The sequence below is a fragment of the Stylophora pistillata genome, chromosome 8, assembly GCF_964205215.1.
Source record: "Stylophora pistillata chromosome 8, jaStyPist1.2, whole genome shotgun sequence".
NCBI classification, from domain to species: domain Eukaryota; kingdom Metazoa; phylum Cnidaria; class Anthozoa; order Scleractinia; family Pocilloporidae; genus Stylophora; species Stylophora pistillata.
The window spans coordinates 15,675,112-15,700,102 of NC_142526.1; the positions used below are offsets into that span (position 1 = coordinate 15,675,112).

At 39.5% G+C, this 24,991-nt stretch overlaps 1 protein-coding gene across 5 annotated transcripts in view; it reads right to left on the reverse strand.

Annotated features, from left to right (window-relative positions):
- Positions 1 to 2,199: 2,199 nt before the first annotated feature.
- Positions 2,200 to 24,991, reverse strand: part of LOC111321493 (polyamine-transporting ATPase 13A3) — a 97,201-nt gene continuing 74,409 nt past the window's right edge. For 4 of the 5 annotated variants that reach the window (XM_022924390.2, XM_022924388.2, XM_088730589.1 and 1 more), the window contains 15 exons: positions 18,733 to 18,857; positions 17,882 to 17,946; positions 14,874 to 14,981; positions 13,934 to 14,032; positions 13,046 to 13,125; positions 11,273 to 11,315; positions 10,973 to 11,047; positions 9,129 to 9,163; positions 8,881 to 8,977; positions 7,632 to 7,704; positions 6,134 to 6,284; positions 5,521 to 5,672; positions 5,271 to 5,359; positions 4,343 to 4,426; positions 2,200 to 3,231 (listed from right to left, as the gene is read on the reverse strand). In XM_022924390.2, coding sequence (XP_022780125.1) covers positions 3,097 to 3,231; positions 4,343 to 4,426; positions 5,271 to 5,359; positions 5,521 to 5,672; positions 6,134 to 6,284; positions 7,632 to 7,704; positions 8,881 to 8,977; positions 9,129 to 9,163; positions 10,973 to 11,047; positions 11,273 to 11,315; positions 13,046 to 13,125; positions 13,934 to 14,032; positions 14,874 to 14,981; positions 17,882 to 17,946; positions 18,733 to 18,857 — 1,411 coding nt within the window. In that variant the 3' untranslated portion in view covers positions 2,200 to 3,096. The remainder of the gene's footprint in view (positions 3,232 to 4,342; positions 4,427 to 5,270; positions 5,360 to 5,520; positions 5,673 to 6,133; positions 6,285 to 7,631; positions 7,705 to 8,880; positions 8,978 to 9,128; positions 9,164 to 10,972; positions 11,048 to 11,272; positions 11,316 to 13,045; positions 13,126 to 13,933; positions 14,033 to 14,873; positions 14,982 to 17,881; positions 17,947 to 18,732; positions 18,858 to 24,991) is intronic. The other variant, XR_015990736.1, reaches the window with a different exon arrangement.

Genomic DNA, 24,991 nt, shown 5'->3' on the forward strand with positions numbered 1-24,991 from the left:
ACAAGTGAAATATAGACTGATATATTCCATTGTAAAAACAGGAAAATATTGGAAAATTTTACATCAAAAAAAGAAGAGGAGAGAAGGTAGCAGATAATCAGCCATGAATCTGGAGAGAGAGAGACTTCATTTCATGAGGGTAGCACGTGACAGTATTCTGATTCATCAAACTCAGATTTTGACAATTTTTCCAGATCCAGTTTATTCATGCTATATGGTTGGATTATTTTTTCAGTCATGTTTTTATAAAATAATTTTTCTTTAAACTCTTTTTCTGAAATATTGGACTTAAATTTTCCTTACGACCCTTCAAAATTTTTTAACCATCTCTGGACGACATACTATGTATAAGTAACGTTTCTTTAAGCCATTTTTCTGTAAATTTTGGTTTAAAGAAAATTTCGACCGACTTCAGGACGATTTAGTAGTAAAAATTTTTGAGGCCCTCAGGATAAGTGGGCCAGAATCCCCATACCTTCTGAAGTGACCGACAATTTTTTATCTCAGAAGCACTTCATAGTCTTCCTCCGGCTGGTGAAAATTTTTTGGACACTTCAGGACGACTATGAAGCGCTGCTGAAAGTGGGTTTTTTAACTGAGAGTGTTCAGGTACACTTTCTTGAAACTTACCCCTTCTTCTTGTTTATCACGGAAATCATCTTGCCATGCGCCATGGCAGTAATGAATCACGGTAGGAGGGTTTACAAGTAATTCATCTGCATGGTCCAAGAGTAACAACTTTTTTAAACACGTCTTGCCACACCCAGAAGGTCCCGCGATTAGAATGCTACAAGGCGTCTTGAATCGATAAGCCTTATTCATTTCTACTCCCTAGAATAATAGGTCTTATTTAGCTGGAGTTGTCAGAATCTCTATTTGGAGATGGAAGGAAGTTCAACATTGGAGATGACTCATGGCTTTCATTATCCCTTGGGTTCAAACACGAATATTTCTCGTGATGTCTCTCGCGGTTGTTTGAACGGCTGAATGATCTCTGACAGCAACGACAAAGGTGTGACATCACTCCCCACAGAGCTTTGGTGAATGAGTGCAAGTACCTCTGCCTCTCTTATAGTCTATAGATAATAGTCTTGCATCCATTGACAAAGATCTCAACTCTTTTGACGTTACTTCCTCATGCATTGGAGATTGTGATCTTGATTTCGCTTTCGATTTTCTCTCTTTTTTTTTTTCGAAGGTGTGATCTTTATTTTGCTGGTTGTATTCTTTTTATCTAATGATGAAGACGTCATTATTTCAGGAGTAATAGTCTTTGTGGTATTTTGCTGATGTCTTCTTTCTTTTGGCAATATTGTTTACAGTAGGTTTGGTGAATTTATTGCGTTTTCATCTGAGCGCCAAAGCACATGTCTACACTCTAGCGTCTAAACTCCCCTCCTCTCACTTGAAGGAGAAATAGCAGGAGGATAAAAGAGCTTCCAAGAGGCAAGCGAGTATGGGGAGAACTATGAGAAGGACGGTGAGGAGGATTGTTGGGAGAAGGAGGAGGATTGTGACAAGGAGGATTGCAAGGAGAGGGAGTGTAAGGAGAGGGAGTGTAAGGAGGAGGAGGATTGTAAGGAGGAGTAAAAGGAGGAGGAGGATTGTGAGGAGAAGTAGGAGAAGTTTGACGAAGACTGTGAGAATTGTGAGGAAAAGTAGGAGGATGAAAGAGCCGCCAAGGGGAATTGCTTGGTTGAGAAATATGCAACATTTTATTTCTGGTAAAAAAGCGTGGCTGATTAGCCACTTAACTTGTGTTAAGCCGAAAATATGCTTTTCATTAGGGCCGCGTAATAGAAGAATGATCCTCTAAATACTATAATCTTAGGAGCTATTAAAGTCAATAAAGTGTTAAAAGTAAGCATCGACGGAACATGGATTCGATAATAAAAAGAAACTTCATCCTCGCACATTCAAGTAAGAGTTGCCCCCTTAGGCGATCAAAACAAAGACTTGCATGCAATTGTCTCTTACAATTCTGCGCTCGCATGGTGTGCTGACGGATGTCGCAAAGTACAATCCTGGCGGCCGTACCCTGACTGATCCTTCCGGAACAGTTCATGCAATGAATGAAGGTGGAGGGTTTGGCTAGCGGTCTTTATGTGGAAAATAATTTTTTCAGCAAATTCTATTGTCGTAAAGACAGCCCTATTGCTCCATTCCCAATTAGAAAGCCCAACTGAAGGCCACAGCATGTCCTCTTGTTAAAATTGTTTTATTCAAATGTTTTGTAGAGTTTAAAAGGTGCATTTGAATAGGGCTTGTTAAATAAACAAATTGTCTTAAACATAATTCTTTCTGATGAGACCTGAATCACACTCGTGTTTATTCATACGTATAAAAAGGACTCTAATAAACACTCATGTCACGCTAAGATTGATGAAATACCCTTGCAAGCCATATCGAACTTTGTTTTTTCTCCTACAGCAAAATACTATCATGACGGGCTATACCGTTGTTTTTCTTATATTGACAAATGACCAATCTTTTCCCTTTTCTACATAGTTTTCTTTGCTTTTTACCTTTCCCTGATAACCCGAGATACTATTATTGACATAGACTATATGCAAACTTATCAAACTTGTATGGCATTTCTAAAAGGTCATGATCTTCCTAGACTAAGTAAATTAGCATACATACATACATACATACATATAATTTTTGTTAAGGCAGGTCGGTTTGCGGCAACCCAAAGCAAAACTAGCATGGTCCATTCACATGCGTATTCTTGCAAGCTCCTGTAAGTTCAGACAATTCCAAAGCTGAATCCACTCTTCTGATAAAATTTGAGAGAAAGGATGTAACAGGAAAAAAAGGGCGATGGGTTTTGTAACCTAACAGTCGGGTTAATAAGTTCTGCTGTATTTATCAACATGGAGTGCAGTTTCGTCTTTCTTAAAACATCTTCATATTCAAACCAAGAGAAGCGTAGCCAACGAATGTTAGTAACTATATCACTAGGCATCTCCACTTAACTTTAAATTTTAAGTTACAAATAAAAGTACAAATGCATTACTAACTTATCTAAAGGTACATATGCTGCCCTACACCTGCATCTGATTACATAAAAAAATTCAAAGTACACAAGCTGGATTAGCTTTGACATGGAGGCCAGTCAAAATCCTGCTCTAGTTGACGCTGCAAAATTCGGAAGTAGTTTTTTGGGTGAGTTTTGCAAAAAAGCCGATTCAGCACTTTCTTTAGGCATTGAGACGGAACAATGTACATCTGTGTATGCAGAAAAAATAACAAACAACGTTGAGATCTAATTACATAGAGCCCAAAACAATTTCTTAGAATTAAAGAACATATTCGCTTTTTCCTAACAATTACGAGTTGTACAAATTAGCCGCTTATGCTTATGGTTTATGTTCTTTAAATGACGTTCTTGTGATTGGGGGTATACACGTTTGTTAAGGATGGCAAGTTATAAGATACCACTCATCACACCCTTATTAGATTGTATCATTACCAGAGAATGATTAATGACTAAGAGGATGACAAATTTTTCATCATGAGCCCCCAAATGAAATACCTATGCTTAGTTTACCTACGAAAGAAAAAGGTGTAGCAAGAAATGTTGAAAGTCTGAAAAATTAAAAGATAAGTGTGAATCCTCCAGACTATTTCCTGGTTAAAAGAAAAACTTGTTGGTCTAGATGTTAAAGAGCAATTTGAACCGCCATCTGGAGTACATATCGAATTAGGTAATGAAAACTATATGAAAAGGAGAACAAGGGAACTATCTTGTAGGAATGTCGACTCAAATTTAAACAATTGGGCGACTCTGGAAGGCTGCCTTTAAAATTGTTACACAAGTGCTTTATAACCCTTTTCAGGCTTTGGAAATAGGCGGTAATATTGAATGGAAAAAAAAATCTTGATCAGTTTGGACCCTTTGGAATGGAATGGATTTCATCCACAATCCTTTGTTCTCAAAATTCTACATTGTTCTCTATCACCAGTAACTGTCAATAATGTCGATATAGCAGAGGAATATCACCCCGACAACACACACAATCAGTTAACCCTCTCACACCATCTGATACTTTTGGAATTGGTTTGAATGAATAAGGGTTGAATTTTAGCGCTCGGTATACTCAGAAGGTCAGGATAACTGTACTTTCTCAGTCAAGATTTCTGTCGTAAGCTACGTACGTACTGTCGGTCTCCCTTAATTAAACATAAACGAACAATTTAAGTGATACGATTTTAATGGCACTGCAGTTTCCTTCAAAAGTCAGAGTATACAATTTTCTAACTATTGAACTAAAAAGTTTGACATTATGTGTTTTACCTTAAAACAAACAGCCAAATTCAGGAGATAACTTTCACTAACCTCAATGAATAGAGAAATGAGACAATTGCATGCAGCAATACCAACAAGCGTCCATCTGAAGATTTTATCTGGGATGGTTGCTAGCTGAGAAAAAAAGGAAATCAACTCATCATTCAATCTATCACCCAGTAATATAACTAGATATTTAGAGAACATCAAACTAGGAATTATTATAACCACGGAGCTCGGAAAGTGATGCACTGTACGTAAAGCTTTGGTGTATTGTACACACAGCTCTTTGGTAAACGCGGAAGGTGACTGGAAGGAGACTGCAAAGCTAACAACACAATAAACCAATCCTTTGAAAAGCAATTGTTTCCGCAATAAAAACCTATCAACACTATCAACTAATCCTTTAAAAAGAAATTGTTTCCGCAATTAAAACCAAACGTTACAAAGAAAGATCTTTACCATTAACACAGGAATGAGAACTCCGACCTTATGGTTGCACTATTAATAGTTTGCTTATTTTTTAAAACAACATGCGAATGCCACCCAAGTCCGAAAAAAACCTCCGATCAGGTCTGATACTTTATTATTAATAGGGATTACTCTCTCTCCGGTGGATCTTAACAACACCCGCTGATACTCAAATTTTCAGTTTGCTAGTAAAAGTATCGCTCTTATCAATACAAACTCGCACATAAAGGTAGCAGAAGTATAGCATAAGTTAGAAGTTGACAATAAATAGCTGATAACTGACAACCAAAAATTGGAAGTGCTAAAAACATTTGAAATGGTGTATTAACTTGAGAAGGGATAAGGATGCTGTCGGCATACTTTGGCGTGATTAACAGGCAAACGGTGAGAAGGCCTGAATTTATTTGAATCAGTGTGTCAAATATATATCCTTAATTACAAAATAATAATTGAAGTGCCTTGCAATCCAAAAAGTATAAAATTAGTTCCGTGAATTTAAATACATTACCTGAAAAAAATGCTGCAATGTTTCTCCTGGAAGAACAACTAAAAATCCCGTAAACACAGTTAGAAATACCACGACCAAAAGAAAATACCCTGGAAAGAGAAGTAAAATAATCTGAAAACAAAGTTTAACTCGTGATAGGAATCAAGTGGCATTTGATATATCCATGTTATGATTTCGAACAACTTCGACATGCCATTTTCGCTCGTTGAAGAAACAGTGTTTCTTCAAACGTGCGAGTAAATTTACATACCACTTTTATAAAATGGTTGACGATAAGGAGCTCCGCCAGAGAAGACTACTGCCAGGTGAATATATTGGAAAGAAGAAAGTGCAAACAAAACAGCATTCTGATGACATTTCACATATGTAGCATTCTTATCCGTAACGTGGACGGCGCTAAACCTGAAAAAAAAAAAAAAAAAAAAAAAAACCCTTAGTTTTACGCACGCACATTCAACCAAACTAATCTCCATCAGAAGCAGATTAGAGACTGCAAACTCCAGGGTGAAAGATTTGTTTACGCGTAATGAGCGATACGAGGCGTTTTGGTTATCAACCAATTGAACTGAGAGTAGAGAAGATGTATATTTAGCAAACCCCGAAATAACAGGTATTTTAAAAGGGTAGCTCATAACAGAATGATCTTCACAGGTAAATTGCTGCTGAGGAAATCGCACAAAAGAAACCCTCATATCTGCTAAAGTTTTCAATACTGTAAATCGAGTAGATTTCCTTCCACAGATTGAAAACAATTAAAGGGAATCCGCAAATGAAACAAGAAATAAGAGATATTTTAAACGAGTTTATAAAAGTCCATACAGTGACTCGAGTCTGTGCATTAGCGTCACCATTTGTTGTCTCACCAAGACTGGGACTGTACGTAATAAAATCCAGCAACCTGCACGATGGTTTGGACAGCAATATGGGATATCAGTGAAAAAAGAACGATGGGAGACATAAGACTTCCACCAGGTCTCTTAGCCACCAAAACTGGATACGCCTGTGTCTTACCCACTAAAAATTGACCAAAAACGAAAGTTAAAACAAAAAAAATTGCAATTTGAATACATGGTTGTCTAAAGTTTTAACAGGAAAACGAGGCATATTCATGGGCAATTTGAAATTGCTGAATATCAATTTTCCTGCGGAAAAAACAATTCATGTCGCGAGATGAATACCCGAGACTGAATACCTCACCGACAAAACACTTGTAAACACGTTATCGGGAAAATTATAAGAATTTTAAGGTGAAGCAGCAACACAGAGACAAAAAAAGTCCAAGACTTTGCCTCAACAGGCATGTGCTGCCTTCCCCTCCCGCTTCCCGTATTCAAAAACGATTTCTGGTCACGTTCGCGGTTCTACGTTGACAATATAACCTAAGAGAACATTTCATACGATTAGCCATATTTATTAATACAAAATTAGTTATGTGGTAAGCTGTAAATAGCAACGACAAAATATTCAACCGCCCTGGGACCGAATAACTGCACTTGAGACTGACGCTGGTAGGGACGATGGTAGGGAGGGGTAAGTTTTCGCGGCAAGGAAAGAAATTCAAAGAATTCTGCTAACTACTACGCAGAGCCTAGAAAACACTTTGGGGTTCGGCACGACCTTAACTATCAGACTTTCCACCTACATTCACATGTTTCGTTAAAGATGCTCTTACTGTCTAATGGAGGTGATGGGAAACCGCTTCGGAAAACTGTCCTCGCTAATAGATGACACTGTTCAAGAGGGCCGTGGAACAGTCCCATCAGGGGCTGCCGAAAACTGAGCGGCATCGAAAGCTATGGTTGGTAAAGCTATGGGAGAACAACTAGCGACTGTCGAGACTTGTTGGATTGTAACAATTTGCAGAGAACTCGTTGCATCAGCACCCTAAGAGGAAATGCATACACCTAGTCCCATGGGACGACCTATGGGTCAACTGCCAATGCCTGTAAGGCTGGCAAAGGTATCGATGCATACCGCAATGTGAGAGAAAAAAGCCTGGATCAATCTCCCCTAAAATGCGTCTCCCAAATTATGTCCACAAGCTTCGTCCACCATTTCAGAAATGGACGATCCAGGAGGATCTTGTCTGCGAACTGACCCTGACTGGAATGTCCGTGAGCTACCGTGTAAGGGTGAAGGGCCCCTTTTCTGAGACGGCACAGGGAGACCAAATTTGTCATTTACTACTAACTCCCAAGAGGACCATACTTATCTTAAAAAAAAAACTGACATAATTCATTTGAAGAAACCAACACCAGTCAATAATGTACTGTGTGATTACTGAAACTTTACCTTTAAATCTAAAGTTAAAAACTAAAAGCTTAACACACAAAAATTAACGAAAAAGAGGAATAAACTTACTGACGACAGCCAGACTTGTAATAACGACTAAATCAATGTACAAATACTGCCAGTCACCAAGGTTAGAAGAAATCTGTGTAAAGGAAGAGAGAAACTTCCATGAAAGGAGACTTTTTTGTATGTGTAAAATAATTAAGAAACTGTTTGTCAGTAACCTTACCCATGCTAATTAAAACTTTACTCAAAGTGCAAGGTTACGGAGAAGAAGAGAGAAAAAGGACCATTGAAAATCCCGAGATGGGATGGGCTTAAAATTCTACTAAGGCACCATTCTACCTAATTAATTTTCACCCTTGCAAGTAACCAGGAAAGAAGGAAGATGCATAATGATAGGGTCGACGACCTAGCAATGGGCACACGGGTACTCTTACCAACGTTCTATCCAATACGCTACAATGAATGTCAAACAAAAAACACAAAACCAGAAATATCTAAAGATTGCTATTTTTCTCCAGGGAGAACAAGACTGTAAGCATTAACTGCGAAGATTTTGTTTCTCTATTCGTCTCCTATTCTCCAGTGGGATTGGTCATATCACAACATTTTCTTAACTCAGATACGATGAATATATGAAGTTCATATATTTTGAACTGCGGTTATAGATACGCATGATGCACGATCCTCGCAGTAGAGAGCGCTATTTATGCAATAGCGAAAATCAGACCTGAAAAAAATACGTACGTATCTATAACCGCAGTTCAAAATATATGAACTTCATATATTCATTGTATCTGATTTATCATCACGGGTTTATTACGAATCAACTTAACGGCCTCCTCCCAGTTGGCTTGTTAGCTCAATTGGTAGAGCACTGCACTAGTATCGCAGAGGTCAGTGGTTCGAATCCCTTACAGGCCTGATTTTTTTCAGGTCTGATTTTCGCTATTGCATAAATAGCCCTCTCTACTGCGAGGATCGTGCATCATACGTATTTTCTTAACTTTTAACTTTTTCAGGTGTTCATGGTTTTCTAGGCATAACAATAATTAACTGGGTGTATCCGGTGACAAATTGACAACAGGGCAACACATTGGATAAGGAAGGTTCTCAGAATTCTGGCCAGTATTTGGGGTGCTAATATGATACATGTTCTTAGCATTCTCCATCTTTAAAAAAATTAACATAATTGAATTAAAAATATTTCCCAGTTATTACAATTTCCACGCTGCAGTTCACAAACAAAACTTGTGTTTTTAGACGATCTAACTTTAGAAGATTCACGGAAATGAAGATTTTAGGTGCCACATACCGAATAAAGTAAAAGAACAGAAACAAACTGCACGATGCTGTAAAGCGCCATGTACTTAAAAATTCCAAATGATGTTACCAGAGCTGCTCTGCCTTCCCTGAATAAAAGAAAAATTCTCAAAGTTTGACAATTCTACTAAAGCAGGAATCTCAGGCAAGGATACGTAGAAAAGACATCGACTTTACAGATTTCTGGAAATTATGGGATGTTGGTTTACTGATAATGCAATAGTACCTTTGAGCATTTACCTTACAACAGCAGGCACACATTCAATATGTGGTATCTAAATAAAAATAATAATGTTCATTGATTAATTTCCATCTCTGTACCTTTCAACGATTTTTCTCAGTTGTCTTCAAAGCTGAATTGTGTTAATGTTTCAAAAACATCTTTGGAAAAGCAAAATGTACTCCGAAAAAAGCTAGCCCCACAGAATCCGTGTTTTGCGCTATTTTTATGCCTTAATCCGCTTCTTTTGACTGACCAGCTTACGTTCTTTCTTAACAACGTATAACGTATTTTAGAAGACACAAATAAAGAAGCCTATCCATGCTCTTTGCTGCGAAGCCGTGTTTCCTCAGTAAGTAGGAAAAGAAGAACCAAACAAAGGTTTGTCTACATGCCAAGCGCCGTTACTGACGTTATAATTATATGTGTGCAGAGACGAAAATCCTCAAAGAGAAAACGAAATGGACTGTACGAGTTTTAAAGGATTTTGCGCACAGTTAGATTGCAAGCTTACGTACGGTAATAAAACTCAAACACAACTAACTCTCGCACAATATTATACACTTAGGTATGGTCCCGAGGAGAACAGTTAGATCGCAGGATTGACAGAATACCGTCCGCTCACGAACTGAGAAAAAAAAGTTATAGTTTCGTGTTCAAAAACAAAACAGAAGAAAGCAGGAATTATGAAAAATATAATCAAACTGGAATAACTGTTAACCTTCCTACAAATCATGATAGTAGTGTAAGAGAGACTGCGATCATGCTGAGGTCCATCTCTGCCAGCTAATCATAGCGTTCCCAGTCATCGCAGGGAAGCAAGCCTCTGAAATTACATCATGCACCCTTCGAGGAAAAAACTAAGGGCTTGCTCTGAGATCCTTTCCGATTCGTTGAGCGGAAGGCCACGTCAGTCACTGCAGCCTAGTTTTACGGCGCTGTCATCCCGAGCCATCTTCGAGTTACTGTGGATTCGGCTGTGGCTCATTCATAAAACATACGCCGCGAGTAGTTTGTTTTATAATTGTCATTTGGAAAAAATGGCAATTTTTTTTTAATGAGCCACGATTCCACCGGATTTCACTGAACAATTCACTGAACATTAAGACTAAAAATGTTATGGCACGAGTTAAATTTGACCTGCCGAACTATTTCAGTTTGTGAACTGTTGCAGTTCGTGAACTGTTGCAGTTTGTGAACTGTTGCAGTTTGTGAACTGTTGCAGTTTGTGAACTGTTGCAGTTTGTGAACTGTTGAAGTTTGTGAACTGTTGCAGGTTTGTGAACTGTGATCATGATGGTTTGACATTTTTGACTGCTTTCGTCTTGTTCAACCAGATTATTTGAACCATTATATCAATGATTCTGATGGGCTTATTTCAGCGTGTTTTATGAGAGTATAGAGCATGCTGACGACATTGTTGTTCGCTCTGGAAATAAAACTTGATTTAAAATTGAAAGCTATGTGTGGGGAATTTAACGGTTCTCTATCATTCAACAAATAGAAAAGCCTGGACTGTGCCCTGTTTTATTATAAAGCACCCAAGAAGTGGGGAGAAACACTCGACTACGTCCAGTTTAGCTTCTGAAGAAACTGTGATTCTACGTCAGTGAGGGGTAATACAAAGTAACTTGCTTTTAACTGATCTGATAGTGCAAATTGGCCATCGGAGTTTCTAAAGCTGGCGTTTCGAGGGTTAGTCCTTCGCCAGAGCAAACGACGAAGGGGTAACCCTACAAAGGTCAGTTCTGGAAATTCTCTACGATGGTCAATTTACTCTATCAACTCAGTTAATAAAAACAAGTTATCCTACGTTATTTTATGTCCCTGACGACAAGGCTTGAATGAAAACGTCTAAAAGAACCTTTGAGGTAAATGGAGAGGCAACAGAGGCCTCTGCTTCTGACAATGAAATTCCCGCATGTGCCACCTTGAGAGCCTGCACAAACAATAAAAAAACTGTATTACACAAAAAATCTACATGCTTCGACGTCTTGTGCCTTTTGTTTGTTTGTTTGTTTAAACCGTAACAGTGTGAGATTGGCATCAAACCACTTATGCTACTTTTTCTTACGTTTAATTTCAGTATCAATCCAAATCGATACAGCATGTTCCCAGTAGTGATACAACTATCTATCCATTATCATTAGAATTGTTATATTACCCCACAATCGTTAGCTCCATCTCCACACATCCCAACACAGTAACTAGGTGCAAGACAAAAAAAAGCATACCAGAGTTAATAAGCAATTGCTTGATCCTTGGTGTCACTAGGTAATATGCTACGACTTATACTACAGAGTATGTTTCTTAAGGAGATTCCTCAGTATTTCACTACACATCTTATGCTTCGCATAAAAATTACGTGCGCCTGTAATCAGGCGAATAAGTGCGCGAGTATTTCGGAAACATGGTATTGTTTTCATTCCATGGACCAGGTAAAGAGGTACAATGGTCTAGGCTCTTGAACGATCACAGTGACCGATGGGAGTGACCAGGGAGTAGGGATGGCGCAGGGGTGAGAGCAATCGCGTCCCACCTCTGTGGCCCGAGTGCGATTCCCAGACCTGGTGTCACATGTGGATTGAGTTTGTTGTTGGTTCTCGTCCTTACTCCGAGGATTTTTCTCCAGGTCCTTCGGTTTTCATCCCTCCGTAAAAACCAACATTCCAAATTCCAATTCGATCAGGAAACAGTGGGCAAGAAGAGCCACCCAATGGAATGTCCATTGCTAAATCATTTATTTATTTATTTAAATATTTATTTATTGTGCAATTTTGGTTTATAAACTATTATTAAATTGAAGAAATTAAAAACAATCATCAAAGGAAAAAAAGATATCACTGAAAGCGTGCACGAGACCCGTTACTCGATGATACCAATTATCGTTACTAAATGCTTTTCGCCTGAGAAACGGAGGCATTTTCCACTGGTCTTTGCCCCAGGCAATTTCCAAAATTCAGAAAACATATAAAAAAAGGCTTAACATTGCCTAAAAAGTTTTTAATTTCGTCGATGGCGAATTTTTTTTCAGCACGGTTGCTTTCATTGCTTAGGCTTTGTTCTACAAAAACACGATTTCATTGAGCACATTCCTGCATTTTACAGTTTCGATACAGTTCATTCACGCTGTAATGGCTTCCTACAATCGTGCGTCACAGCGCGCGTTGTTGATCTTGCCCTTTATATTATAAACAAGTAATTGCTTGTTTCCTCATAAAATTAAGGAATAGTATCACCTGTGTTTTTAGAAGTAGCAGAACTCCAACGAGTCACGCAGCGACGAACTCACCTTCTGAAAACAAGCGTGAAAACAACCTCTCGAGGAACACTTTGAGGCGATGTCGTGTAAAATTGTGTGATTTTTCCACAAATTGTATGCAACATCGTTCCATATACTCGGGAATTTCTGCCTATCCATTTTCTTTTCGAGTGTTACTTTAAAAACCCTTACTTCCAGTTACCGCAAAATGTTCAGTGAACCAATGAAATGACACGCGTGATTTGTGCCATTACAGGCATAAATGGGATAAATTTAGCCTATCATATCTCTTTTAAACGCATGGTAGGCTTTCTTTTATATCATATAAACAGACAGTGGTAGGGATTATTTAAGCAAAGTTTAAAACAAAATTGAGAGTAATGTGCACGCTCACGCCACCTCTGTTTGTTTGGAAAATAGAGTTTGTTTTGAGAGTTATACGAATGCCTGGGAATTAATGTATTCTTTATCATAAAAGAAATAAAAAACCCTCGACTGTGCTTGTTCTGTTGTGAAGCACACAGGAAGCGTATAAGAAGAGGTAAGGGAAACACCATTGCATATCGTGTTTCCCCTACACCTTTTTTCGTTTTTCAGCTTCTTTCTGCCTGGTTTATAACAGAACAGAGTACAGTTGAACCTCTTTTTGCTAAAATCTGCAGCAGTATGACTTACTTGAGATTCTGCAACCCTTGAATTAGATGCGTCTTCTGGTCAGGCGACATTCGTGCAAATACAGTTCCTGATACGAGCACCTCAACGCAAATTAAGTAAAAAAAATTAAATCATGTATGGTATAAGGCAACGAAAAAGATAAATTTTTGTCCATGAATTAGTAGCCTGACAAGTCATTGATAGTTCTCCTGTATTTTGTTTCGTTCAGTTTCCTCTTTATCCGTGTTCTTTTTTGGGTGGGTTGTTTCAAGTTCCTTCTTACTTTTAAGAAAATTAAGCAAATCATTCAGACAATTTGGTTATGATGCCATTATGCGTTCCTCTTTCTTTAGTTCTTTATATCACCTTTGTAAACTAAAGAAAACATAACGGTTGCTTTTGAACAAACCCTAGAAAGAGTGCACTCATGCACCCATTCACAGCTGTAAGTCTTAAGGATGAAAGCAAATAATTCTTATATAGCTGACTCCCCAAGCACGCAAGATGAAGTGAAACCTGTGATGTGATTCGTTAGCCAAGCGGGCTAAAGGGCAAGCGTTTCGGACAGTTTTGAAAACAGCTCAAATATCAAATCTCAAAAACATCTTTTGACAGTCAAAGCACAGTAAATCTAGAAGAGTTTTATGGATTTCTTTGGCAATTAATTGGTAGTTTGTTTCCCATATGATAAATCCTTTGCTGAACAAGCCTTTGCAACCGAGACGGCTGCATATCGACCTTGTTTTTGGTTACTTTATTTTGATTAAGACCAGAATCCGGTCACCGGCTTGACTTAACCTAGCTCAAGATTGTGCGACACTTCTTCTGAATACCATATACTTGTTAGATCCAGTCTTCGCGACCCCCTTTAAACAAGTGCTCGTGGAGTGCACTGTCTACTGTATTCACCTTATTAAATAGCTGAGGCTTGTGAATTCTAATGAGGGCAAACGTTTTCCCTGAAACTGCCACGTGAAAGCATCGTCTTCCACGATCTGCGTTATTATACTAGTAAAGCACAAAATATAATCATATCAGTACATTTAGGCCTTCACCCTTAGGAAAAGTTACACAATTGCAAAGGTTGAGGACCACAAGAGTTTGAAGGCCACAAGTTCATCAGTTGAATTACTGTCATGTGTTAACCTCGTTAAATAAAGTTGTTATTATTATTATTGTTATTATTATTATTATTATTATTATTATTATTATTATTAATGGTTGACCCTCGTTGCTCTTTCCAAGGTTCTGCAATTGATCATACTCTAAAAAGGTTTGCTTAAGTGTGCTTAAGTGTGATAATTTGGTTTTATCAACTGAGTTGACAACGTATATTGACCACCGAAAAGAGTTTCTAACCGGTTCTAAGGCTGACGTTTCGAGCGTTAGCCCATCGTCAGAGCGAATAGAGGAATTATGGGTTGTGTGTGTGTGTGTTTTATAAGTAGAAAATGCAGCAACGATATCGGTGGGAACATGGTTATGAGACAACATTTGTGAATTTCAGAATGGAGATCAAACATGACGAGTTGTTCCCCTTACTGAGTGTAGAGCTACTCAATTAAGTTCCCAGAATCGACTTCAAAGTCTACATCGAGCCCACAAAATACAGAACCCCTAACTGCACTACCATATATCACAAACACGAACCGCAACTGAGTGTGAAAAGACAGACAAGTATTTAGTTACCCTTACTCTGTTGTCTAGAAACGTTTTGTTATGTCTATTTGTTTTCAACTCCAGCCTTCTTTGAATGTCGCCTTCGTACTGTATCTACCCTTGACGTCATAATGACACAAAAGCGCTGTGGAATAAATCTTCCTTCCATAACTTCTAAATGTATCAGTACCTCAGATTCATAGTCATGGCTGCCACTTTGAACAGCTCCAACAACACACCACTTGACATGAAGTTCGTGGGAGTGGTCCTCACTTAGCTTGGCACTTAGTTCAATAACCTAAGGAACACCTTGCGTAAGTCTGATTTCATATTTGTCACTACGGTAATGTTTTGCTACTAATTACTGTAAATTGTTGTGGAGAGTTAAACATCGTATCCATTCATAGACATTGACAGCTGATGAGTTCTAAGCCACAACAATGGTACTTGTAAACTATTACCTGCATAACATCAAAAATTCCAGATTCTTTTTTTTTCTCCATTAAACTAATATCAAAAAGTGTCCAACTGTTCGGCTTAGTTTTTCCTCTTGTTCTCACGTTCATAGAAGAAATTGTCTTGCTGGTGATACTGGAAAAATGATTTGTTACGTAAAATGGGTAGAAGTAAAGATCACAACAACAATAAGGGAGCCACCTTTCGGCTTGGTTTCTCCTAGTGACATATAGAGATAATATGTATTTATTGCCTGAAAGCGAGAGCCAAATATATTCCCACCAGGCCCGGACAAACTCAGTCGATAAGCATTTTATCGCATGACGATTAAGTGTTGAAAATTTGTTTTCTACATAATTAGGAAGCGATAGACTGGTGCACCCGGGGACAACCACCGAAAAATACATACAATAAAAATGTTTTCCTTTGTTTTGTTTTTTTTTTTGGTTTTTCCTTTGTTGTTTCTTTTTCCTTTAAGTTTTTGCAACAAAGCCGTGTGAGTGCAGTATGGATTGCGCGCGCGGGGGCCGCACGGGTCATATGATAAATTTATGAATTTAACAAATAGATTCTACTTTGCCCTGTTCTTGTTCAGTAATAGGGAGCTTAAGCAACCACAACGATGAACGGAGGACGACGACCGGAAGTAACGTGAACGTCACTGCGCAAGCGCGAACCACGCATTTCGTCGTCGTCTTGTCGTCGACGACTTGAGGACCTGTTTCAGGTCGTCTTGAACTTCCGAACTTCAAAGCAGTTTTTCTCATCAAAAGGTGCGTGTTTATTGCGTTTTTTTGACAGTCTATGGCCGGTTGGAGTTTGTATTCGCTTCTTCGGTTGATTTAAACCACCTTGTTCACTTTTCTAAACAGATATAAAGTCCTAAATCCCACCAACTCACTTTCCTTCCTCCGCACAACAGATGTCAAGTCAAGCGGTGAAAGCGACCAAGTAAGTTTAAATTTAATTGAGTATATTTTATGAAAGAGTGCCGTTTATCATTTTTACTGAATGAAAAGTTTTAAATGGCAGTACAATATACCACTGCGATCGGTCAAAACCTGTGTGAATGGAACTGCCGGATTTATTGCTACTAAAAAATTTTGCGTGTTGTCTCAGGTTTTGCGAATCTATTTTCGAAATGTGTGATATAGATTTACACCCATACAAATTATTCCGACAAAATCACATGGGAAAAAAAATAGTAGTCTTGTGTGAAGCGCGACGACTGCTATCTGTGCCGATCGCTAGCTAGCATTGATTAAATTGACAGACTTACGCCGTTTGCTCGCCGAAGGAAGGAGCATCAAAGGTAGAACATATCAGGCTAAAGCATGTTGAAAACCAGGCAAACCTTGTGCAAAACAGGTTTGTTTATATCAGCGACACTTAGAACTGAATTTAAATCTCAAATAACTTCCGTAAAATTTAATATTTTTAACTTTTGCCACGCGTAAATTATTGTAAATAAAGCTAAAGCTCAATAATTCCTTGGACTGTTGATGTTCAAGAATTGAATAACCTACTCTCGAACTTTCGATATAGGGGTGGAAATTTCTCCGCAAAATTAGATACCCTTTTACAGTCAAATGTCTGGAACATTAAAATTATACAGAATTCTAGCACTCTACAATCTGAAATCTTTTTTATTTATACTTTGACAGAAATCCGAACTTTGTTTGGAATAATGACCACGACATAGCTATGTGCCGGGAAGTCCTCGTAGAAGAAGGTTTTAGACGTCTCTGAACGATGTCATTTCTTAAACTGACGAAGCGAGAATAAACAAGATTTCAGACGTCGTCGTCCTTGAGCAACTTCACTGCTTAAAGGATCCCTTCCAACCACAATACCCTGCGCGCCTCTATTATTGTTTTGATGCCTAGTCAAATAGAAAGAACAATAAATTTGGAACGCGATTGAGGAAATTCAAGACCTCTGTGAGGCAAATGTACTCGGATGAACGAGGATTTCTTTCCACTTCACGACTTGTCCAATACCGGATGGCAGAGAAAATGGCGGATTTCACATATCGCGCGCGCAATGTATTGTGGTTGGAAGGATCCTTTAAGTTTCATTTTCCCGCCAAAAACGGCGTCCTCGTTCCAGACCCTCCGCGATTACTTGACGTCGTCATCGTTTCTTTCGTCGTGGTTGCTTAAGCTTCATAATAGATCACAGATGACGTCAAAATGTGGTACGAACATAAAAGTGGCACACGTGGTGCGGCCGAGGTGCAGCCCACAACAACATGAAATCTTTTTATTTAAAAAAACAATAATCTGTCAATGATGGCATCTAACCGCCTCCCGGTTAGCTCATTGGATAGAGCGCTGGACTTTTGTGTGGGAGGTCGAGGGTTCGAGCCCCGGCCGGACCAACACTCAGGGTCTTAAAATAATTGAGAAGAATTTGCTACCTTTCTATAACATCAAGAAATGGTTAGATATTCTAATATTCTCGGATAGCGACGAATAAATGGAGGTCCCGTCTGCTGCAGAGTTGGGGTAGGAGACGTTAATTTCCCACACACGAGATTACTGTGTGATGGCTGTCCTTTCCTGGGGTGGGATGGGTGGGATATTGGGCGCACCTAATTTGGAGCCTCGCTCTGTTGTGCGACCCTCGCCACACTCTGGTGAAAGTGATTAAATAAATAAATAAATCTGTCCTCCAACAGATCATATGTAAGAACCAAGCAAGGTGCGTGCGGAACTCAGCCTATTGTATAAACACAATTACCTGGTGTGACGGTGCAATCATTCCACAGTCTCTAGCCACGCTCACAGCCGTTAACATGTTATCACCTGGAAAAGAAGTCCAAATCCAAACAGTGTGTTAAGTAACAGTTTATGAAAGCCACACAATGATAACACCCATCAGATCATTGTTCATCACTCTTACTAATAAGCCAGGTGTAAATGGCATAATTTCTACAAGCAAGGTCACAAGCTCGGAGGCAAGATCCGACATAAAGGCAGGGGGTTTATGGTCAAGAGGAGTTACAGTATTTTTCGATGTTGGAGTAACACATGTCAAATCCAAGTGCAACCTCAGCAAGCCAGCGTCCACAATCTTCAAAGAGCAGGAGGAAGATAAAAGTACCAACAGTGAGTGTTGGATGTCGAAATGGGAACGTTTACATCTTTTTTGAGAGGCTCGTACAGAAGGATGAGGAGCCTTATCACACTACATTGATATGGATCAGTACATTGCTCTCCTTGCAGATATTAAGATCTGTACACACAAGTGTAAGAGATTTAAGGACACCTTTTCACGAGATAGGGACCTCATTAACGACTGCCGCCTAAACGTATCCGCTAGTTTACTTAGATTTTTATTATTAGACGTTTTTCGATTTCCAAGCATTTCATTATAGTTTTTGTTAATATGTTTGGTAATTGTAGTGAATTAAGGTTATTAACCAGTACGAAGGTAAGAGGCTGGCCTATTCCACCGGAAAATATGAAGAAAAGAGGGCCCTGAACATGAACAAGATGAAATGTTGGTACTGGGGCCCCCAGTAGTAACAACAGTTATGACAATTACTTTTATTTCTAAAGAGAGACGTTCATGAGAGTTGTATGTCTTACCTGTCACCATTACAGTTCTAATATCAGCATTTTGAAGCGCTCGTATCACAGGATAACTTTGGGGTTTCAATGCGTTTTGAAAAATCAAAAGTCCCAGAAGTAACAAGTCTGACTCGATTCGATCCCTAAAAGAAACCAAGCTGTCAAATTTTAGTACTAAATTTTTTCATTTACATTGATATTACACAATTTCACAAGTTGTCACAACCGTTACAATTTCCTCAAATGTCGTTGGTGCATTAGCTGTTATCACGATTATTACGACGTGAATACTTGACATCACATCTGATACACGCCGGGCGTATAATGACGTGGTTAATCGCATAATTTATGACAAGCTGCTTCTTTTTAATTAATTCATCTGTAAAGTTGTAATCGGGGAACGTCCTCCGTAATTGGACACCTGTAACCTGACAGTTAAAGCAGCCAATTACACTAAGTCCACTCGGCTTGATCTACCAATCACAGAATGAATAACAATACCCATAGCAACTGTGGTGTTGATTGCAAGAGGACCCGAACTTAGTGTTGATTATGTATTGTTTATTTGCAAATAATTTAGTGTGATTACTTTCGTTTCGTAATGTCGTGTAACAGGCAGTATAAATATAACCATTTGTCCATTTCATCTAGGTTAGGTTAAGTTACGTAAGTTAGCAGTTACGTATCTAGGGATTGAAGCGTTTTTCATGTTCTCGTTGTTCTTTGCTTAAATACAACAAATTGGCAACGAGGATGCCAGCAAAGCAACCAAAAGGAAATGTCGTGATTCATCCTTTGTAGTTGGGCCGTTTGGAGGAGTTTACGCCGGGCAGCGATTGGAAGCACCAGTTCGAACGACTCGAAATGTTTTTTGCAGTCAATAGTGTTCGGCACGATAAATGGGTTCCGAGTATTCTAACCTTTGACGGGAAGCAAAATGTTTGCTTTATTGAGGTCTCTTGCAGCACCAAGAAAGCCAAAGGAGACTTGAAATTTGCAAGAAATTTTGGATACTCTGGCACAACATTTCGACTCAATGCCAGTTTTTATTGCGGAGACAAGGCAGAGCCTCAAGAGTCGAAATCGATGCATCAGTATCTAACTAATTTACAGCGGTTATCAGAAACCTGTGAATTTGATCTAAACAGTGATGATGCTATTCGGGATAGTTTTGTTTGTGGGCTCCGTTCGCAATCCATTCCACACAAATTGTTAGCTGAAGTGTCGTTGAATTTACGAACAACGATGGAAAAAGGTCGCGTGGCTAACGGATACCGTTGCTGATTCTGGAAAGAGGTGCAAGGTCCTTGTTCAGATTGATGGGAAACCCATGGATATGGAGTTAGACAATTGTGCATCTGTTCTAATCATCCCGAATAATTTGTTGACGGATGTATTTCCAAAAAAATCACTGCACCAATCTGACGTGACCAATTCAAAACTTCAAGATAACGTTGTCCTACAGTTCTTCAAATCAAAACCAGTAACATTTGCCCCAGAAGAAAGAATCCAGATGAACTGAGGAGATTGAAAATAATCGGTATACTATAGAGAGTCGAAACATCTCACTAGGCTACGCCCATCGTTCCAGTTTTGAGGCACGCTGGTACTGTCAGAATATTAATGTATGGTGATAAGATTACCAACTTGAGACGTACCAGAGTACCCCGTACCTTCCGCAAAGGACTTAGGTTCAGCTTCATGGTAGTAAAAAGTTCTCTAAACTCGATTTGTCATCTGTGTCTCAACAAGTCTTGTTGGATGAAGAATCCAAACAGTACGGTACGATTAAAACTCATCTGGGACTCTTTAAATACACGTGTCTACCGTTTGGTATAGCAGCTAGTTCAGCCCTTTTCCCAGAAATCTAAGAACTCTCTGATGGGTGCCCTTACGAGGATTTGGGCATTCTGGATGATCGGTGTGAAGTTAAAGCAGGTAAAAGTACTTGTTTATTAGGCCTTCAGTGGAGTCTGCCGTATTCGTGGTGGATGAACAAGGTATTCACCCATCGCTACGCAAAGTGCACGCAACTGAAGAACTTGCTCTTCCGGACGGCCCTCTGAACTGAAGTCATTTTTGGGCCTGGTAAATTACTATTGTAAATTTATCAACTTTGCTGCTCCATATACCAGCATATCAATTTTACTGCTCCCGTGGACGCTACCTTGTCAAGAATTATTTACCAAATCGAGAGAAAGCTCGGAAGAACTCTCCTCTAAAGCAGATTGTGCCTGGTCAACACCAGTACGTTTGCCGGTTGATGCATCGTCGTTCGGTTTGGGCGCTGTTTTGTCACATGTCTTAGCCGATGGAAGTGAAAGACCTATTGCCTCTGCATCGCGTTATCTATCTGCCAGTAAACAGAACTATTCGATGACCGACGAGAAAGCTTTGGAAATTATTTTTGAAAACAAGAAGTTTCATCAGTACTTGTACGGTGATGTTTTGACATAATGACTGATCACAGGCCAGTTACCCTTTTGCTTGGTCCAAACCGTGGTATATCTGAGCTCGCAGTTTCACCTCTACAACGATGGGCAATCTAATTGTCATTTTGTTAATTGTAAAGTGACCACCGTAAAGAGTTAAAAAGCTAACATTTCGAGTGTTAGCCCTTCGTTAGAGCGAAAGACGAAGGGCTAACGCTCGAAACGTCAGCTTTTTAACTCTTTACGGTAGCCAATTTACAATTTCAACTTAGTTTATATAACCAAATTACCTTGTTACCCCCACCGACGTAGTCTCCCCCGCAGCCGTTTTTAGTCTCGTCACGCAACGTTCCTCCCCACAAACGGCTGCTCACATTCGAACAACATTCCTTTCCGCTACTTCAACCAATCACCATTCGGGTTACACATGTCTAGAACTCTGCGCGCCAAAGTAATCTAACCAATCATATTGTTTATTTCATCTTGGAATTCAAAGCTTTCACACGGGGGTCTTACTGTCAGTTGACTAGGGAAAGCTTCTAGCACAAGTCCGTATGGATGACTTCGAATAGGAGACATATCAATAGAACCAATAGGAAATCTTGCCGGAGTACCTGTTGGCTGATCGCGGTAGAAATACTAGAATTGGCTGTAGCATGAGAAGTACAAGTGGTATTTATAGGATTGAATTGTAAACATTTCGAGGATTTCCCACGGCACGAAGCTTGGATTTCTCCATCGTCGCTCTAAACGTTCAATAAGCGCTTCCTTCGCGGTCCTTGAAGATTCCCTTCAATTCATCTTTGAGCTCTTCAAGATGATCAGAGGCCTTTCTTCGCTTGATCAATCGTCGGTAGCAAGCTTTACAAACTGACAACTCGCTGGTCGCTGAATAGCAGCTCACATTCACATCCAGACAGGAACTAATATTCGCCGGAAAATCAAAAGAACTTTTTCCAAAAACATAAATTTTTTCGTTTTCAAGTGGAACAAATAAAGCAACGATCACTTTGCAAAACCTTCTTCGACGTTTCCTCCATCAAGAAATTACGATCAAATGCAGAATTTGAAAACGCGGGAAAAACGATATTGATTACAATCTCTTGTGCTCTGATTGGTCACGTAAGAAACGATGTCAGTGATCTCATTGGTGCAAAGACAACAAAGGGAAAGGGATGTTGTTCGAATGTGAGCAGCCGTTTGCGTGGAGCGTTGCGTGACGAGACTAAAAACGACTGCGAGGGAGACTACCACCGACGCCGCATCACAGTTTCTTTAGAAACTTTCACCCTTTATTCATTAATCTAATTGTCAGTCTACCAGTACCAAAATGAGTACAGAGCATCGAAGAATTGTGCCCATGCTGATGCTCTATCCCGTGTTACACGAGAAGTGTTAGAAGCTACCGACAACTTGACCTTAGAGGCAGATCAAGTTAACTGTGCACAGGTTGAACGAGCTCCGAGTACAGCTTTAACACCTCGGGAGGCGACGCGGGCCCACCAATCCTTTCCCGTCTGATGCTTTTTTTGTTCACAAGAGTTGACAATATTTCACAGCAAACAAGATGAGTTTACGATTTAAGATGGTTGTACCAATGTGGTGATTCCTAGAAAAAACCAAAATGCTCTCTTGTCTGAGTTTCACTTGAATCACCCAAGAATGGTCCGTATGAAGTCCTTAGCACGAATCCTTTACGGAGATCAATTACGTAATGGCTGTTTGCGTCTTCTTGTTGCCGAAGAGCTATACTTCAACGCGGAGTACTACGAAATTTGTAAACTAAGCAAGGAATGCTCTGGAATCCCAGAAAATCTACTATTTTCCGTTGCCTTTTCGTCCAATGGTGATGGCGTAATCGCAAATGGTAGAAGTGAAGTGGATGCTGTGAAAGCGGAAGCAATAGCTGGCCGTGAATTTAAAAAGTAGGGTTGCCTTTCACACATGATGGCTCTTGCTTCTGTGATAAGACGACCGATTTACTCGGTGTACCCAAACGTGGCTTTTCAATATCGGGCACTAATGCACAATGTTCTTAAGCCTCGTTTACCTCCCGTGAATGATGATTCAGTGTGTCTCCTGTGGTCCAGATGCGGGAGCCTTGACAACCGACCAAACTCATGGTATGTGCCAAACCATTTCGTCCCTTTCCTTTGGATTCAGAAATATCTTGTGGGACGGTGCCAATTAAAGTGGCCACTGATGCCAGCAACATTGCGATGTGTCGATCATCTCGACAGAACGCGAAAGGAAAGATCGTTTTGAACATAGAGCAAAGAACAAAACGGGCAGTTTTTCAGTCGGGTACATTTCTTCTCCAAAACCTAGAGACAAGAGAAGGTATGAAGTTGACTTGAAACATTTGGCAGTCGCACGAAACTGCGTATATGGCCGGCATTTGATTCGTTCGTGGTGGTTTTTCAGTGGTAGGTGTATAAATAATCCGCGTGTTTGTATTTAATCTTATTCGTTAGCGGAAAAATCGCCATTGCGGCCCCAAACACGTTCTCTTCGTTCTGATTCTTAAAAGAAAAAATTGGCGACCAAAAATTGTGGCTTGTGTTTCGCTGCAAATGAAAAATTTTATTGTCACTTTTTGGCGACCACATTTTTCCATATGGCGACTGAAAAAAAATTTCCAGTCGCCAGTTGGCGCCTTCCTAAAAAAGTTAATTTCGGACCTTGAGTGGACGCCAAGTCTAAGTGGATTGAAGTTTTCCTGATGACAGAAATTACGGCTTCAGCAACCATTCAAGCCCTACGATTTTTGTTGGCTACTCATGGTTTCCCAAAAGAGATAGTTTCCGACACTAGTCCAAAGTTGTTTACTTAAGAAATGAAAGATTATGTTTAGTTGAATGAAATCCGTCGATATCCGTCATCGCCCTTCCTCCAATGGAGAAGCTGAGCGTGCTGCGAAAATCTTCAAAGAATCAATGAAGACAGTCAAGAAGGAACCAGGTACCTTAGTAGAGAAACTGGCTCATTTTCTTCTAGGTTATCAAACAACACCACACTGCAACCGGTTGTACACCTGCCGAAATCTTGATGGGAAGAAGGATACGGACTTAGACCTGTTACACCCAAATTTGGCAGCAACAATTTCTGGCAAAGAAGACGGGCTGATCATACTACTCCAAGAATCTGGTGATCTGGTCATGGTCAAAGATCACCGTTCCCAACAGCAACTGCGGGTTAAAGGAATCGTCCAAGATCGTTTAGGCACTATCACTTATCGTGTAATGGTTGTTCTCTCCCTGATCTTGAGAAATCTCCTTGAGAAGGCCAAACACGTAAACTTCTAACGCCTAAAAGTCGTGACTCAACCTAAAAGGAACTAGTGATCACTTCCGTGCCCCAACCAAAGTCTGAGAAGCGTTATCCTACACAAAGATATACTAAGCGCTGGAGGAGCTATAAAGACATTAGTTACCTTGATAAGTCGTTGGAGATAGGAGTGTGGTATTTATTATAACGTAATGTTGTGTAACTAGCAGTAAAAATACCTTCAGGTGTCCATATTATTTAAGTCAGGTTAAGTTAAAGTAGCTATTAAAGTGGTTTCATGTTCTTATCAAAACGTTGTTCTTTGACTAAATGCAAAAGTAACAACCACTCGCTCTAAAAACTGGAGAATTTCCAAAATGGAGAAACGTTTTACTTTAGACATTGTCTCTACTGGAGTTTTTTTTCCCTAGATGCACTTAATATTTCCGGAGATCTTAATGGTTACGTTTAAGAGCGTTTCTGTAATTTCCGACCACTCGAAATTGGTTCAAAAATAAATCTTGCCTTAACCTTTGCATGTGGATAAGGAAACCATTGCCAATCATCGGAACAAAAGT